Source organism: Patiria miniata, unplaced genomic scaffold, assembly GCF_015706575.1.
Source record: "Patiria miniata isolate m_02_andy unplaced genomic scaffold, ASM1570657v1 HiC_scaffold_3, whole genome shotgun sequence".
Taxonomy (NCBI): domain Eukaryota; kingdom Metazoa; phylum Echinodermata; class Asteroidea; order Valvatida; family Asterinidae; genus Patiria; species Patiria miniata.
In genome coordinates, this window is record NW_024037069.1 from 11,422,195 (window position 1) to 11,439,727 (window position 17,533).

Consider the following 17,533-nt stretch of genomic DNA (forward strand, 5'->3'; position numbering starts at 1 on the left):
TTGGATGTCCTTTAACCCGTGTATGCAATTGGAACGGGACATTTCGGACATTTAGGATGGTACAAAATCATTTCAAAATGGGATATCCGTATTTTGTTTAAAAAACCGGTCTTTTGTATCGTAATTATCAATCGTCGGATTAATTTAATGGGGCTGACACTATTTCAATACCGATTTATTCGGGGCGCAAATAGAATACACTTTGGATGTCCTTTAACCCGTGTGGAACGGGACATTTCGAGCATTTAGGAAGGTACAAAATCATTTCAAAATGGGAAATCCGTGTTTTCTTTCGAAAACGGCTGTTTTGTATCGTAATTATCAATCGTGGGATTAATTTAATTGGGCTGACACTATTTCAATACCGATTTATTCCGGGCGCGAATAGAATACACTTGGGATGTCCCTTAACCCGTGTATGCAATTGGAACGGGACATTTCGGACATTTAGGATGGTACAAAATCATTTCAAATGGGATGTCCGTATTTTGTTGGGAAAACCGTTGTTTTGCATGGTAATCATCAATCGTGGGATTAATTTTATTGGGCTGACACTATTTCAATACCGATTTATTCCGGGCGCGAATAGAATACACTTGGGATGTCCCTTAACCCGTGTATGCAATTGGAACGGGACATTTCGGACATTTAGGATGGTACAAAATCATTTCAAATGGGATGTCCGTATTTTGTTGGGAAAACCGTTGTTTTGCATGGTAATCATCAATCGTGGGATTAATTTTATTGGGCTGACACTATTTCAATACCGATTTATTCGGGGCGCGAATAGAATACACTTGGGATGTCCCTTAACCCGTGTGTGCAATTGGAACGGGACATTTCGGACATTTAGGATGGTACAAAATCATTTCAAAATGTGATATCCGTATTTTCTTTGGAAAACGGATGTTTTGTATCGTAAGTATCAATCGCGGGATTAATTTAATTGGGCTGACACTATTTCAATACCGATTTATTCCGGGCGCGAATAGAATACACTTGGGATGTCCCTTAACCCGTGTATGCAATTGGAACGGGACATTTCGGACATTTAGGATGGTACAAAATCATTTCAAATGGGATGTCCGTATTTTGTCGGGAAAACCGTTGTTTTGCATGGTAATCATCAATCGTGGGATTAATTTAATTCGGCTGACACTATTTCAATACCGATTTATTCGGGGCGCGAATAGAATACACTTGGGATGTCCCTTAACCCGTGTGAGCAATTGGAACGGGTCATTTCGGACATTTAGGATAGTACAAAATCATTTCAAAATGGGATATCCGTATTTTCTTTGGAAAACGGCTGTTTTGTATCGTAATTATCAATCGTGGGATTAATTTAATTGGGCTGACACTATTTCAATACCGATTTATTCGGGGCGCAAATAGAATACACTTTGGATGTCCCTTAATCCGTGTATGCAATTGGAACGGGACGTTTCGAGCATTGAGGATGGTACAAAAACATTTCAAAATGGGATGTCCGTATTTTGTTGGGAAAACCGTTGTTTTGCATGGTAATCATCAATCGTCGGATTAATTTAATTGGGCTGACACTATTTCAATACCGATTTATTCGGGGCGCGAATAGAATACACTTGGGTTGTCCCTTAACCCGTGTGTGCGATTGGAACGGGACATTTCGGACATTTAGAATGGTACAAAATCATTTCAAAATGGGATATCCGTATTTTCTTTGGAAAACGGCTGTTTTGTTTCGTAATTATCAATCGTCGGATTAATTTAAATGGGCTGACTCTGTTTCAATACTGATTTATTCGGGGCGCAAATAGAATAAACTTTGGATGTCCTTTAACCCGTGTATGCAATTGGAACGGGACATTTCGGACATTTAGGATGGTACAAAATCATTTCAAATGGGATGTCCGTATTTTGTCGGGAAAACCGTTGTTTTGCATGGTAATCATCAATCGTCGGATTAATTTAATTGGGCTGACACTATTTCAATACCGATTTATTCGGGGCGCGAATAGAATACACTTGGGATGTCCCTTAACCCGTGTGTGCAATTGGAACGGGTCATTTCGGACATTTAGGATAGTACAAAATCATTTCAAAATGGGATATCCGTATTTTCTTTGGAAAATGGCTGTTTTGTTTCGTATTTATCAATCGTCGGATTAATTTAATGGGGCTGACACTATTTCAATACCGATTTATTCGGGGCGCGAATAGAATACACTTGGGATGTCCCTCAACCCGTGTGTGCAATTGGAACGGGACATTTCGGACATTTAGGATGGTACAAAATCATTTCAAAATGGGATATCCGTGTTTTCTTTGGAAAACGGCTGTTTTGTATCGTAATTATCAATCGTGGGATTAATTTAATTGGGCTGACACTATTTCAATACCGATTTATTCGGGGCGCGAATAGAATACACTTGGGATGTCCCTTAACCCGTGTATGCAATTGGAACGGGACATTTCGGACATTTAGGATGGTACAAAATCATTTCAAAATGGGATATCCGTATTTTCTTTGGAAAATGGCTGTTTTGTTTCGTATTTATCAATCGTGGGATTTATTTAATTGGGCTGACACTATTTCATTACCGATTTGTTCGGGGCGTGAATAGAATACACTTGGGATGTCCCTTAACCCGTGTGTGCAATTGGAACGGGACATTTCGGACATTAAGAATGGTACAAAATCATTTCAAAATGTGATATCCGTATTTTCTTTGGAAAACGGATGTTTTGTATCGTAAGTAGCAATCGTGGGATTAATTTAATTGGGCTGACACTATTTCAATACCGATTTATTCCGGGCGCGAATAGAATACACTTGGGATGTCCTTTAACCCGTGTATGCAATTGGAACGGGACATTTCGGACATTTAGGATGGTACAAAATCATTTCAAATGGGATGTCCGTATTTTGTTGGGAAAACCGTTGTTTTGTATGGTAATCATCAATCGTGGGATTAATTTAATTGGGCTGACACTATTTCAATACCGATTTATTCGGAGCGCGAATAGAATACACTTGGGTTGTCCCTTAACCCGTGTGTGCAATTTGAACGGGACATTTCGGACATTTAGGATGGTACAAAATCATTTCAAAATGGGATATCCGTATTTTCTTTGGAAAGCGGCTGTTTTGTATCGTAATTATCTATCGTGGGATTAATTTAAATGGGCTCACACTGTTTCAATACCGATTTGTTCGGGGCGCGAATAGAATACACTTGGGATGTTCCTTAACCCGTGTGTGCAATTTGAACGGGACATTTCGGACATTTAGGATGGTACAAAATCATTTCAAAATGGGATATCCGTATTTTCTTTGGAAAATGGCTGTTTTGTTTCGTATTTATCAATCGTGGGATTTATTTAATTGGGCTGACTCTGTTTCAATACCGATTTATTCGGGGCGCGAATAGAATATACTTGGGATGTCCCTGAACCCGTGTGTGCAATCGGAACGGGACATTTCTGGCATCGTAGAGGGCGCTTAACAACCATGTAGTCTGGGAAAAGAAAATCGCGGCCGGGCCGTATGAGTATTAATTTTTATTAAAAAAAGGAACATTTTGCTAAAAAAGGAAAGAAAGATGTGAAATCAGGCGGCCCCAAAGGATATTTTGGCAAAAAAACAACGGGGGGCGTGGGGGCGACAGCCCCTCCGTGAAACCTTGTCGACCCCCCCCCCCTGAGATTTTCATTGATCTACATTTCATTACATTGATCTACATGACGCCCCCATGAAATGTTCCAGCCCCCCCCCCCCTGAAATGTTCCAGGCCACCCCCCCCCCCCTGAAACGTTCCAGGCCCCCCCCCCCCCCCCCCCCATGGCTATGCCACTGTTCTCATGCCTGGGACCCGGTCCTGCCCGCCACGCACCGCTACTCAAGGAGTAGTCTGGCGGATATAGCGCCCTCTCATCGGCTATTAGGCAGAACCTTAATTCAGTAACGTTAAAACTTATAACATAACATTCCCAATTCTGAAAATCAATTGCCACAGTCTTCATTACGATTTACTTGAGAGTCGAATAAACAACAGTTTCAGGTAATCAACCTTGATAAGAAGTTGAACTTCCTTTATAATTCGTTTTCTCCTAAGGTGCACTTGCAATGACTGTTTAGGGCCACCGTAGTGGCAATCCTCACGGCGGTGCGCCACCGTAAAAATAGCGCCTAGCCGAAAATCCGGCCAGCCGAAAATCCGGCCCAATTTTCGTGCCAAGATCAGCCTGGTGAAAAGACGGTCCTATTTAAGAGCAAGGTTCCTTGCTCTATGGGAGGATTCCTCTATGGTCCTACGGAACATTTTGCCTGTGTGTCAAACTCGTTTTCAATCAGTGAGTTTTGTTAACTCGTAATCATGTCTGAGAGTGAAAGAACCAGCTCTTCGGTATGTATACCTGTTTCACCGATAAAATCTCGATTCGTTTTATTCGGAAAAAATGTTGCAACCTGACGCCACTTACACGATTGTGTAAGTCTAACTGAGAGAGACTGGAGTCTGATTTAACTTTTATAATACTAGCTCCATAATTTATAAGTTAGCCCCATAAATGTGGCCAATCTGCAACTGACTTGGGATGTCCTGGTAAAATAAAATGTAAAATAATTAATAAATATATGAATATTCTTGTCATTAGTATTTGTTCGACTTAACTCTTTTGATCCTATTATAAGTATTAATAATAATATCATCTCATTTTCTTTCATCAGACAAAATCAAAGCAATGCGGTCAGTGTGGACCATGCCAGCTTGTGAGCGACTGTGGAAAATGTCATTTCTGTCTGGTAAGTGCAGCTAGTTTTTGTGTCGCCTAAACGAAGTTTTGGGGAACACTTACCCGTCTTAAATTCTGTATCCCTGTACGTATGGTTAAGTCTAGGTTCACTTTTTGAAAAAATATATAGTGTCTACGTGTTTCATGGATTTGATGAACCTTGGATACAGTGACCCTTGGGCGGTAAGACACAATTCTTCATCATATTACTGAGGTCAAAGGTCATGCAGGGGTCAAATATGCTTTAATTAAATGTTTCTTTGCCTACAGAATTTCCTGGATTTTAATATAACTTAGATGGAGTAATCCATGAATTCATGACAATTCTTTAGAAATTGGAGGTCAAATGTCATGAAGAGGTCATTTGAGGTTGTTTAAAAATGCACAAAATGTGACCTTTTTTGACAATTTTGCTGAAAATTAAGGTTTAGGGCTGCTGATGTGTTGCTTTGAGGTTGTAATGTCAAAGGTCATCCAGGGGTAAATTGAGGTCATAACTCAATGGACAAAAATGTAAAAATACTATTGGTTCACAGAAACAAATACATTCCAGGAGCCAATCTTTTCTTGAACTGAAAATGAACGGCTTCTACAAGAATAAGAACACAAAATGTAAATCGACCGCTAAAAAAGACAACGTGGGTGAATCTTAGTGTTAAGCATAATAATGCTGTTGAAACATGAGTTGACTTCCATGATAATGGAATTTGTCATCATTTATAGGATAAAAGTGTTCAAATGTTTAGAAGTACAAAGTGATATTAAACTTGTTTGTAAATCCAAACATGTAGTGTCGCATCAGATATGATATTTTTCCAATTTTGTGAAAATTGTTGTGCATTAAAGAGATCATGATAGAAAGGACCACCTTCTCAAGATGTACTTTCCTTCATTTTCGTCAGGATATGAAGAAATACGGTGGCCAGCGCAAACTGAGAAAGAAGTGTCTGTTGAAACATTGCATCAGATTGGCCAGGGTAAGTAATCCCTGCAAGTGCAATGTTATTGGTCCCCTGCCGTGACCCATATTTGTGCTAATTGTGCATTTAAAGGCATATGGGCTCCATGCGCCAATGAAAGAGGGCACCCTTTTACCTAGCAATGACGTCCCATGGATGGGACATTTAGCTGGTTGACACGCACTGTTCCTTGTACTTTGTGTGTGACGCACGTACACCAGTGGATTTGTAGTATGTACACGCAGTGGTACGGCCGCGCGTCGCAGCAAAATTGCAGTCAGGCAAGATGGCGTTGGTCCGTCAACCCAAACTGTTCTTTCTTTGCCGGTGAGGGGGTACTTGTGAACGGAGCGGATAGGATCATTTACTTTCCATGCATTTTGCACCACTCAAAATCCCAAGAAGAATGTTCAAAACCTAACCTGTTAAATTTCAGCCCACTGATCAGCCACCCATTTCAGATTTTAAAATCTTTCAGATGTTCTCCCCAGCATGCTATGCCCCTTTAAAACCCTTTACAAGCTGTTGGGCTGTCTGCCATGCTTCACTGCAAACTTGTTTGCAAGACTCGTTGTCTCTTTATTATGGACAACCTTTCATATTGTCCAGTAAAATAATGCCTCAAAATCCTTTTTCCCAAGAAAAGTCTGAAAGTGTTCTAGAAAGTGTGACTTCTGGCAAAATGATACAAATACAAACACCTGAATTGAGATGAACTTTTTCTGAGTTTCAGATTTATTAATAGTTCGAATCTTTGATATGTCTACTGCACATTTTTTAATGAAATAGTATAAAATCGTAGACCGAAATGTATTAAAGGAGAAACAAATTGGCATCTTATATTGTCACAACTACAAAACTTGAATGTTAACCAATTTGCGGTGGGTTGTGTTGGCAAAATTTTCCCGCCAACTTCTGATACACAGTACAGCCAAACGCCACAAATAGTGGTTCGCAAGAGTCATTTCAACAGTATTTGTACGATATGTCTTGCTGAAACCTCACATGTTTCAATACTCTGGGTGTGCACTGGAGCGTAAATAGTACGACAATAGGCCGTGCACAACGGCCAGTTCAAGATCAACACACGGTCCGCCTCCACAGACTTCAGGGACTTTGTATGTGTGCACAAAGGGGTATGTAAAAAAGAAATTGTGATTGATTGATATATTGATGGAGTTTCTTTTTTAACCTTTTTAATTGGTATTAACTGATAGATTCCTCCTCCAAATGTTGATGTCAGCTTAGTGGATCACTTTGGCTACACAACAAGACATGAGGTTAGTCACTGAGGCATGGAAAACGGCATTCGATTCACAGTCCGTTCCAAGCTGATGTTTGGTCTGTTCACTTGAGTTGGAAGGGAAGTGTGGCCTAGTGGTTAGGGAGTGGACTTAGTGGGGTCAGGGGTTCAAATCTAGCTTTTGGCTATGTATTGGGTCATTCCCCCCCCCCCACTTGCCTTTCCCAACCCAGGAGCATAAATGGATGCCAGCACTTTGCAGGGAAGTAACCTGCCATGGGCTTGCGTCTCATCGAAGGGATGTATAAATATTTTTCGTCATTTCATGCAAACAAACCAGACATAAAGAGTGGCCTGATGAGTCATATTTTTGGGTGGTTGGGATAGACTAGGTTTTTTTAAAACAGATTTCAACTTTGCATGAGGAGGCCATGCCTTTTGTACATTAAAAGTGAGAAGATCAAAAACAGTTGAATTTCCTAAAACAAAGCAAAACTTGTGTCATGCGTAGGATTTACACAATGATATGACATTGGTGACTGGGAAGACGCTGTATTTAATTTGTCTCGATTTCACACTTTTGCCCCATCCTTCAGAAAGAACCAGAGAAGCGCCAGCAATCCCAGCAGGAGCCCACCATGGATGAGCCACAACCCAAGCGAGTCTGCTTCCCAGCAGCTGAGGAGGACTTGCCCCAGTGAGTCTCGTTTTGGTTTGAAATCCATTCTTGTATGAAACCACAAGTCCCTTACAAGTCCATCACAAGTCCCTCAAATGTCCCTCACAAGCCACTCACAAGCCACTCACAAGTCCCTCACAAGTCCATCACAAGTCCATCACAAGTCCCTCACAAGCCACTCACAAGCCACTCACAAGCCACTCACAAGTCCCTCACAAGTCCATCACAAGTCCATCACAAGTCCATCACAAGTCCCTCACAAGTCCTTCAAATCTTCCTCACAAGTCTATCACAAGTCCATCACAAGTCCATCACAAGTCCATCACAAGTCCCTCACAAGCCACTCACAAGCTACTCACAAGTCCCTCACAAGTCCATCACAAGTCCATCACAAGTCCCTCAAATGTCCCTCACAAGTCCCTCACAAGTCCATCACAAGTCCATCACAAGTCCATCACAAGTCCATCACAAGTCCCTCACAAGTCCTTCAAATCTTCCTCACAAGTCCATCACAAGTCCATCACAAGTCCTCCAATCTCACGTTAAGTCTCAAGCTGTTCAAATGAACTGTGACAAAATGATTCCTCTGTTGCCTTTCATCCTCTGTTACTTGTGACTGGACTTGTGAAAGGAGTTGCGATTTACTTTTACCAGACTTGTGATGGGCATGATTACAGCAATGTGAAACTAACCCTCACCTAGCTCCTCAGGCTTTGTTGGCTGGGAACTCTCCCAAATCCTCCCAGTCTATCACTGTGCTGAAACCCAACGGCACATTCTTTGTACTGAATCTGTCAAAGGACGTCAAGCAAAGTGTGAATTAATACAGTAAACTCCGGATAACTCAAAAGGCAGGTAGCTTGAAAGTCTGTTTATCTCGAAGTCATACTTCATTCCCATCAAGAGAATATGATATTATGTACATGAATAATGCCCCCTTCCCCCCCCCCCCCCCCCCCCAACTCAAAAGGCCCCATCGGTGCCTCAGGCTAGTCTAAAAGAAACCGCAGCCATAACAGTCACAAAGAAGTTACCAAAAACAATAAGTCCGATACTTTTTTTTCAGGAGTCGCTTCTGTCGAACGTACTTTGTCTTTTTACTTGGGGACACAGTGCGCACACTACCTTTGTAATTGGACTATTTACCATAACCTGCCTGAATCACAACAAATCCTGGCTTTCATGCTTGCCTGATTGCTGCTGCTGGCCCAATGGTAGCCTGCACACTCACAGGTCAATCGCAGCCAATTTCTGGCTCTTTGCGGGGCCATGTGATGGCATTGGAAACCTTTGAGGGTGCCACGCACCTGGCTTCTGAGTTAGCCTGATTTTGCTACCACTGTCCTATCAGGCCCGCTAACTTGCTTAGTGCAGTGGACATGTGTTGGCGCAGCAATATTTGAGGATGCTACAAGTGCTGAACCTATGCTTGAAACTTTAAACAAGCTGTCCTTTCACTTTGATATTTTTCAGTGGTAAGACTACAAGTGCCAAATCAGCGACAGTGGAGAAAACAGCCACACAAATCAAGGCGTTGTCAATTGCTGAGAAGGTTCAACTCATCACAGAAGTTGAAAACCGCGACTTGAAAAGCAAGACCAACCTCGCTAAGGAATGGGGAATTTCCACATCCTCACTGTTTGCAATCATGGCGAATGAGAGAATGGTAATGGAGCAGTTCCAAAGCCAGTCTGTCGCTCCAGACAGAAAGCGCATGAGTCAGACAACAACCAGAGAGGTGAAGACCTTGCCAATTGCTGAGAAGGTCAAACTTATCAAAGAAGTTGAGAACTGCGGCTCGAAAAACAAGATCGACATCGCTAAGGAATGGGGAATTCCCACATCCACATTGTATACAGTCATTAAGGCAAAAGGAAAGGTGATGAAGCAGTTCAGGTGCTTTCAGGTGGAAGAAGCTGTCCTGACTTGGTGCAAGGGTGCACATGCCATGAATGTTGTAGTGTCAGGGCAGATGTTTCAAGAAAAGGCAATATCCCTTGCCAAGAAGTTGGGCCATCCTAACTTCAAATGCAGCGATGGGTGGTTGGATCATTTTAAAACGCGACACAACATCACCTTCCGTGTGGTTGCTAGAGCAGGTACTGCCGAACTATCAGAAGTAACGGAAAATTGGTGGGAAACCTGCCTGCATCAAGTCCTGGCAGCCTACAAACCACGGGATATTTTTAGTGCCGATGAGACCGGCATTTTTTACAGCCTTCTTCCTGACCGCTCGCTCACATTCAAGGGGAAGGCCTACAATGTTGGTAAGAGAGGCGAACAACGCCTGACTGCCATGGTGTGCACCAACATGGACGGAAGCGAGAAACTGCCCCTGCTTGTCATTGGCAAGTCAAAGAAGCCACAATGTTTTACAAACGTAAATTCACTACCAATGCAGTATGAGGCAAACAAAACAGCATGGATGACGCCTGACATATTTGAAGCATGGGCTCGTAACGTCGACAAACTGTACCAAAAGAAAAAGCGAAAGATCGCTATAATCGTTGACAAGTGTCCTGCACATCCCCGCAACACTGATTTCAAGAGCATCAATCTGGTCTTCCGTCCCACTATCACGACAGCCAAACTCCAGCCCATGAAACATGGTGTCATTCAAAACCTGAAAACACACTACCGCCGCCTACTCATCACATCACTCCTTGTAGCAGTGGACAGGAAGGAGGAGTACAACCCCACCGTGTTGGATGCTATGATTCTCCTCAAGAAAGCCTGGAAAATGGTCGAAGAAACCACCATCGCCCACTGCTTTAAACGTGCTGACTTTCGTAAAAAGAAAGCCACTGCCCGGAACACTGAAACAGCTGAGCCTGATGCTGACATCAACTCCGCCACTCAAGACAAGGACCTCTTTGATCAACTGAGAGAAGCCGGGATGGATATTCCGCAGGAAATAACACTCAAATCTTACGCCGCAGTTGACGCAGATGTGCGATGCACCATGGGGCTCGCCGACGAAGCCATCCTAGATGCGTTATCCTCCAGCATAGCAGAAGTTAACAATGTTGAAGATGAAAATGAATCCCCAACCCCCCGCTCGGCTGTCTCTATTGCAGAAGCCATGCAATACCTGGACAAGTTGCAAGACTTTGCTGTGCAGAATTATCACACTGAGGGCATGTTAGACGCCATCTGTGACATCGAACAAGTCATTGGTCGCGTTCGAAAAGAAACGGCAACACAAAAAACTTAAGGATCACAAACTTTCTTGCAAGCACTATACAGCTGGGACCCTGAGACTTTCCTTTTTCAAGCCCACACGGCCAGGGTTCGACCTTAACTTTTTTTCACTAGCCAGCCGGGATACTGAAACAGACTCTTAACTAGCCCGCCGGCATTTTGACTAGTCCACATACATGTTTTTCTTTGATAGTGTCTCATAAACAATGTGTTTACATGAAAAGAAAAAGTGATCCTGAGGCAATCTTGTCACTGTTCTTAATAAACAGATTAAATAATTTAACCTTAAACAGTTAATGAAATAGACACACAAATTGATACAGATTTGCTTGTTTTTTTCTTCCTGTCCTTTCATCTTTGCCATATCCCAATAATTTTTGACTCGCAAGCCAGGCTACGTAAAACCCTAGCCCCCCTAAGGGTTCCTCAGGACTACCCTGCTAAATCCAACAGGGTCCAATTGTTACTTCCTGCTCAATCCAACAGAATCCAACTGTGCCAAAGTTTTAGTGTTCTGCTGGATCCAACCATAGAGCTAGGACCCAAGGAGTCGGAACTCTTGGGCGATTTACATTTTGACCATTAACATTCCAATCCCTCGGGAATGTCCATAGCTACAGCACTGTGACCACAAGCCTGGGCCATTCATTGCGTGCATGCAAGCGGCCTTTGAACACGATGATCGTCGCCGCCTTTTTAGTTGGTAACCAACAACCTCCCTGTATGCTGCATAATAAGTCATGTCACGTCGCTGCTCTTTTTTGAAAAATATATTTGAACACAAAATAGGTTTTAACAACTGCGCAGTTGTTAGATGTGAGTTATTAATTCAAGTTATCGATGTGAAGTTGTTGGTCCTTGAAAGCGCTATCTGTCCCTGTAATTTGAAGATAAATTGGATTTTATCAGATAAGTTATGTCTTTTCGGACATTTTAATTGGCAATATGTGATTTATGAAATGTGATTTTTGGGGAAATTTCACAAGTTTTCATACTAAAAGTATATAGAGCATTTTGTTTGTCATGAAATGATTGTTTCAGCGATGTTAACCACATTGATATACAGTATCATTCAACTGCGAACAAACACTTCAAACTCATTCATTTTTGGCGATGTATGACAACTTCGCATGCGTATCTACCATGGTACTGTCTACAAAGCAAAGCAAACTCTTCTAGCATTAGTGAGCGCGGTATTTAATGTGTAGAGATTAGTGTAGTGAGCGACTGAGCAAGCTGGCCACCGTGCAGGTGCTTTCTATTGTTGCTTCGAGCGCGGCGACCATCGTTTTACTTTTGAAGTCTTCGAGTTCGAACTCCTTGGGCCCGAGCTCTATGATCCAACAGAGTCCAACTTGGCGTTATTTAACCCAACAGAATCCGACTCTGAATATGCACGTGTACATTTGTACAAGGGGTTTACTGCTCAATATAACATGTTCCAACGGGTTTATGATATAGTTGGATCCTGTTGGATTCAGCAGGGTCAGGGTAATAGTTTGACTAGCCATCCGCTGATTTAATAAGCATTTGGCTAGTAGGCTACCGTTTAGGTCGAACCCTGCACACGGTCTTGCGCGCTGAGCTTTAAGCTCCATTGTGTGGCCAAATCAGACTTGAACTGATGTCAGGATTGTTTTTTTAAAGTTCTGAGGTCTGTAAGGTTCACTCTTAAATTGTATTTTTTCTTCACAAGCCTGCCAGACTAGTGGTGCTTTATCTAGTCAGTGGGCCTTTTTAATGGAATTCTTAATGTTTCGTACCAGAATGTTACAAGGAACAATATGCAGGCATATCATGTACAAGTTTATCCTGAGGCAGTCTGGGTAGAGTTTTCAACAAACATCCGAGAAAAGCGAAATAAAACAGACAGAAAACGATTAATGTTGTTAATGAATTCAATACATTATTTATTAAATTAATCAACTTTTACCAAATATTTTTTTTTTCTGGTTCAATATTTGTTTGTTTTTCATTGCAATTAGAACAGATGTATTCGCAGCCCAAATCTGTTTCATTCACGATTCAAAAGCTATCAACGATGGACCCTTAAAATGATGTAAGAATCTCTTAAACTGCCCTCCTTATTTTGGTCTTGCATAAAAAAAACATTTTCTAGACCTATTAAGATGGAGTCACGACCAACACCCAAATGTTATTCCAGTTGGGGGGGGGGGGAACTGTATGAGATGTCCTGATCACGCCACAACAGTTAAAATGAAATAAAATTAAACAAAACACCACTCACAGATATTTCATTTTTAATATTTTAACTGCGCCACAATGATTTCTCGATCTTAATACCACACAACACACTCGCAGCTTGCCTTGTGGTTTATTTTGTTTCCATGAGTTTTTTCCGACTACAGTCGAGTCTCGTTAATACAATCTTGTTCGGACCTTGCCAAATTGTTTGTTATATCAGAATTTTGTATTAAGAGGAACATCAGTCCCATTCATTGTGCACATAAATGCACAGTCGGGACCAACGCTTTATGTTTGTTATAACCAGAATTTTGTATTAACAGAGTTTGTACTAACGAGAGTCGACTGCATTTTTAATATGAAGTATGTGAGTGGACTGCACTGTACACAACGGGTTTTTTATGTTAAATGTTGTTATAATTACATGTATTTGTATTTTTCAGATGTGGGAGGAGGCAATATGAGTTGGAAGTGGACCGTGATACACAGTGGAGTAATGATTACATTTTAAATATACAAAGTCACATGCTATATTTTCACAAAATGTTAACAATTCTTGATAATTTAGAAAGACAAGGTCCCACCTCAAAATGTAGACCTACATTTGCTATTTATCAAAATCCAGAGGGGAAAAAACATAGCGATGATGAGTTACACAGCTACCTACTTCAAAAGTAGAAGGCACTCTCAGATGACCCACCCTTCATTTGCGAGTAAATTTATAATAGCTTTTCCCGGCCAATTTCCCAAAATGTTCGTTCACTTCTGAAAATCGGTCATTCGTTTTCGTCTGAATTTGAGCATCGCGCGCTCTGAACACGCGTTTCATTTTCGCTACCAGAGCATTCGATTCCATTTCAGTTCAATCAATTAAGTGACTGAGCAGCACCTTTCGTTTATGTCCATTCATATGGACAACGTTACAAGGCTTCTTTACAACTTGACTTGGCGCTTTTAGAGGACGATTTCAAACATTTGCCATTCTATTTCACTTTTAGTTTAGCGCCATCGGCACCAGGTACAATTAGGTTGTTTTCATTAACCGTCAATCAAATTAGCTGTACCCGAAATCAATTTAGAAAAGGTATGCTTGCGTAAATTAATGCACAGGTAACGTAGTTGGCCGTCTGTTTCTCAAAACCGAATGCACGGACAATGAAAACGAGTGAACTTCCGTTGAATTGAAATGAATCCCGGGACATACCGTTATTTCGTTTTACCGTTTTGGATTTCCTCAAAAACAAAAACACTAAACGAACCGATGACCGTTTTGTCGTTTTACAGTTTTGTAAAACGGCAAACGGTATTAAGATAAATACGGTTATTCCGTTTTATCAGTTTAGTAAATTTCATTACAGCATAACGATCGATGATGTTTGTTTTACAGTTTTACACAAATAAGTTAAAAACAGCAAAACGGTCAGTATTGAATACAGACTGGTTTTTTTTTATTTCAGTGTCATAGTTAACAGTCCGTGGTGCATTTTGTGGCAGTGGGCAAGGGGGAGGGGGGTGGAGGGGACCATGCCGTGCACGAACAGCTGTTACCTTGGCATAATTGGTATCAAAAGATGCGCAAAGCTCGAGGCTAAAAAGTCATAACAGCTCGGGTCGCGAAATTTTTTTTTTATAGGCTATCACGGAAAATGTTGAGGGGGATTCCGCCCCCCCCCCCCGGCCCCTTTAGGGTTAATGCGTGGTGTGATTCCTGGCGTGACCTTGACCCCCATCTTCTGCGATTCAGTTGGTGGGGCTTGAAGAGTTGCAAACAAAAATGGCGCTGGAAAATTTCATGGAGGAAATTTCAGAATAGTTACAGGGTGGTAAGACGTACGAAGAAGTTGCAGATATGTTGAAGGAAATTGGAGTGGCCAGCGCGGCCCTTTAATAGCCAATATATTCTCAAATTCTGTCGTGAGAACTAGAACAACATAAAGGAGGGCAATTTGACAGGCAGTGACTTGATCCCAAGGACACATTAATATTCCAAGGTGCCGCATTGCTATAATTGCCAACTTAAACCTGAATTTAAAAAATGGTCGACAAGACTATTGACCGTTTTGACATTGTCATGTTTTTGTAAAACAACCTCTAAAAATAAAGCAACTAACCGTTTATTACTTTTTACAATTTACAAAAACAATAAAAAGCTAATTGTTTTTTGTGACTTAATACCGTTTGACCGTTTTACAAAACTGTAAAACGACAAAACAGTCAATGGCTCGTTTACTGTTTTTGCTTTTGAGGAAATCCAAAACGGTAAAACGAAATAACGGTATGTCCCGGGATTGAAATGGGATTAAAGACGTGCATTCAAATTCAGACGAGAAGGAATGACCGATTTTCAAAAGTGAATGAACTTTTTTCAGGAAATCTGCTGGGAAAACCTATATTTAAAAACGGAGAACTTGCTGAACATTTTGTTTCTTGCTATAAAGCCCCCCCCCCCCAAAAAAAGTCTCTGGTTTCTGTGGAATGTGCTTAAAATCATTTAGCCCATGAACTTCATAGCCATGAAAAAAATACGGTTGAAAAATCACTAAGGCTGGAAAGATTGGTTAAGTTACAAGGAACGGCATAAACAACATACGCCACATTTCAAATTTACTGAAAAGTTGCCCTCTTTTTAAAAGATTAGGATCAGAACGCTGTATCAGCATGTACATGTACATGTATACTGTGATTTAATAAATGTCTGTGATTGACTTTTCCACGAGTTTTTATGAAAATTATGTTTTATAGATTACAGGTGGCGCACTTGGAGTGAGCTTACAATTTACTCGCTACAGCTCGCAAAGTAACTTGGGGATCTGAATAATACATTTTGGAACTAATATTGTTTGTTGTTTTTTACATTTTTTTTCTTGAGACAACCTCTTAGGCACCTGTTTTTCGATGCCTTTCTTTAACGTCAACATCTCCATCATCCACGGCTCGGCCCAAACTCTCATCTCGTCGTGTTTTCTAGCTTTGTGTCTAGCCCAGGTTTAACGACCTCTGCATAGCATTACGACTTAAAAACGTTGCTCGCTTTTTTAATTACAAACGTGTGCGACATTAGGGCCTTCATTTAAAATGGTAAAAAACATTATTTTGTTTTGCACAGCTAAAATACCCTGTTCTCTATAACCAGAGTTCCAGGGGTTTTTTTGCTGGAGTTGTGACACCCTCTATTTTATCGATCGTTTCTTTAATTCTGCTGATTTGGCTTTAGGCTCTTCATGGTTTTTGCGGCTTCTTAGTACGGCAGATCATTTACGGGACCATGCCTTTGATGATACAAGCATGGTATTTGGTACATACAGGGTGAGTCAAAGCGGAACCCAAACCCCACAAAATATATTTTATATTTTAAAAAATATGCAGCACCAAACAATAATAACGACTGGAAAGCAAATTTCATAAGCTACTTTTAGATTAAAAAGTTAACCGTTCAAAGATTATCACCATTTAAACGCAATGACCCTAAAACCTGTCTCGTCCAACAACAAGGAAAATGACACAGAATACTTTTTTCAACAACGGTAGTAGGCTATACAATATCTGTATAAACAACCCTGGTTAGACAAACAATAATGATTTATAAAATCCACTTTTTAAAAGACGGGCCTTCAAAAGTTAAAAAAAGTTAACTTTTAAACTGAGGTTTCATCCCTGGTGATCTTTGAAGACATTTGTGACGACAATTCTTGAATCGCATTTTGGACGGGACAGGTTTTATGGTCATCAGTGGCGTAGCACCGATTGCGAAAGTCCATCACCGATCGTGAATATGCATCACCAGTAAAAGTCCATCACCGATTGCGAAAGTCCATCACCGATCGTGAATATGCATCACCAGTAAAAGTCCATCACCGATTGCGAAAGTCCATCACCGATCGTGAATATGCATCACCAGTAAAAGTGCATCACCAATCGCGAAAGTCCATCACCGATCGTGAGTATGCATCACCAGTAAAAGTCCATCACCGATTGCGAAAGTCCATCACCGATCGTGAATATGCATCACCAGTAAAAGTCCATCACCGATCGCGAAAGTCCATCACCGATCGTGAATATGCATCACCGATTGCAAAAGTCCATCACCGATTCGATGATCACATTAAATGCCTCTTTGGCGTTCCATACGGAACACGTATTATAGACAGGTGGTCCGTGGGTCACACAGTTTCAGTCAGCGATATCACGCGAATCGGCCACGCACAAACTTTTTCCTTGTCGCCCCCCCCCCAACTGAGATTTTGAGTTTCTAAAAAAATTATCATTGATCTACATGACGCCATGTGCGTCAATCCTGGGGGGGGGGGGGGGACTGGTCGTCCCCCCCCCCCCCACTTTTTGAAGGGTGGGGGACACAATATCAAATGTCCCCCCCCCCCCCAATTTTTTTTTGAACTCGTGTCTCATTAACAGGGCCCTATTATGTACTACAATGTATGTTTTGCTTAGAAAATATTGGTTAAAGTGGTC

At 41.3% G+C, this 17,533-nt stretch overlaps 1 protein-coding gene across 2 annotated transcripts; it reads left to right on the forward strand.

Moving 5' to 3' along the window:
- Positions 1 to 4,240: 4,240 nt before the first annotated feature.
- LOC119737975 (tigger transposable element-derived protein 4-like) lies at positions 4,241 to 12,738 on the forward strand. Of its 2 annotated transcripts, XM_038212657.1 has the most exons (6): positions 4,241 to 4,388; positions 4,712 to 4,786; positions 5,679 to 5,753; positions 6,953 to 7,015; positions 7,575 to 7,675; positions 9,131 to 12,738. In XM_038212657.1, exons 1-6 carry the CDS (start codon positions 4,359 to 4,361, stop codon positions 10,869 to 10,871), a joined length of 2,085 nt encoding a protein of 694 aa, XP_038068585.1. In that variant the 5' UTR covers positions 4,241 to 4,358; the 3' UTR covers positions 10,872 to 12,738. The 2 variants fall into 2 exon arrangements, with proteins under 2 accessions (XP_038068585.1, XP_038068586.1); XM_038212658.1 differs by lacking the exon at positions 6,953 to 7,015.
- Positions 12,739 to 17,533: the final 4,795 nt, after the last annotated feature.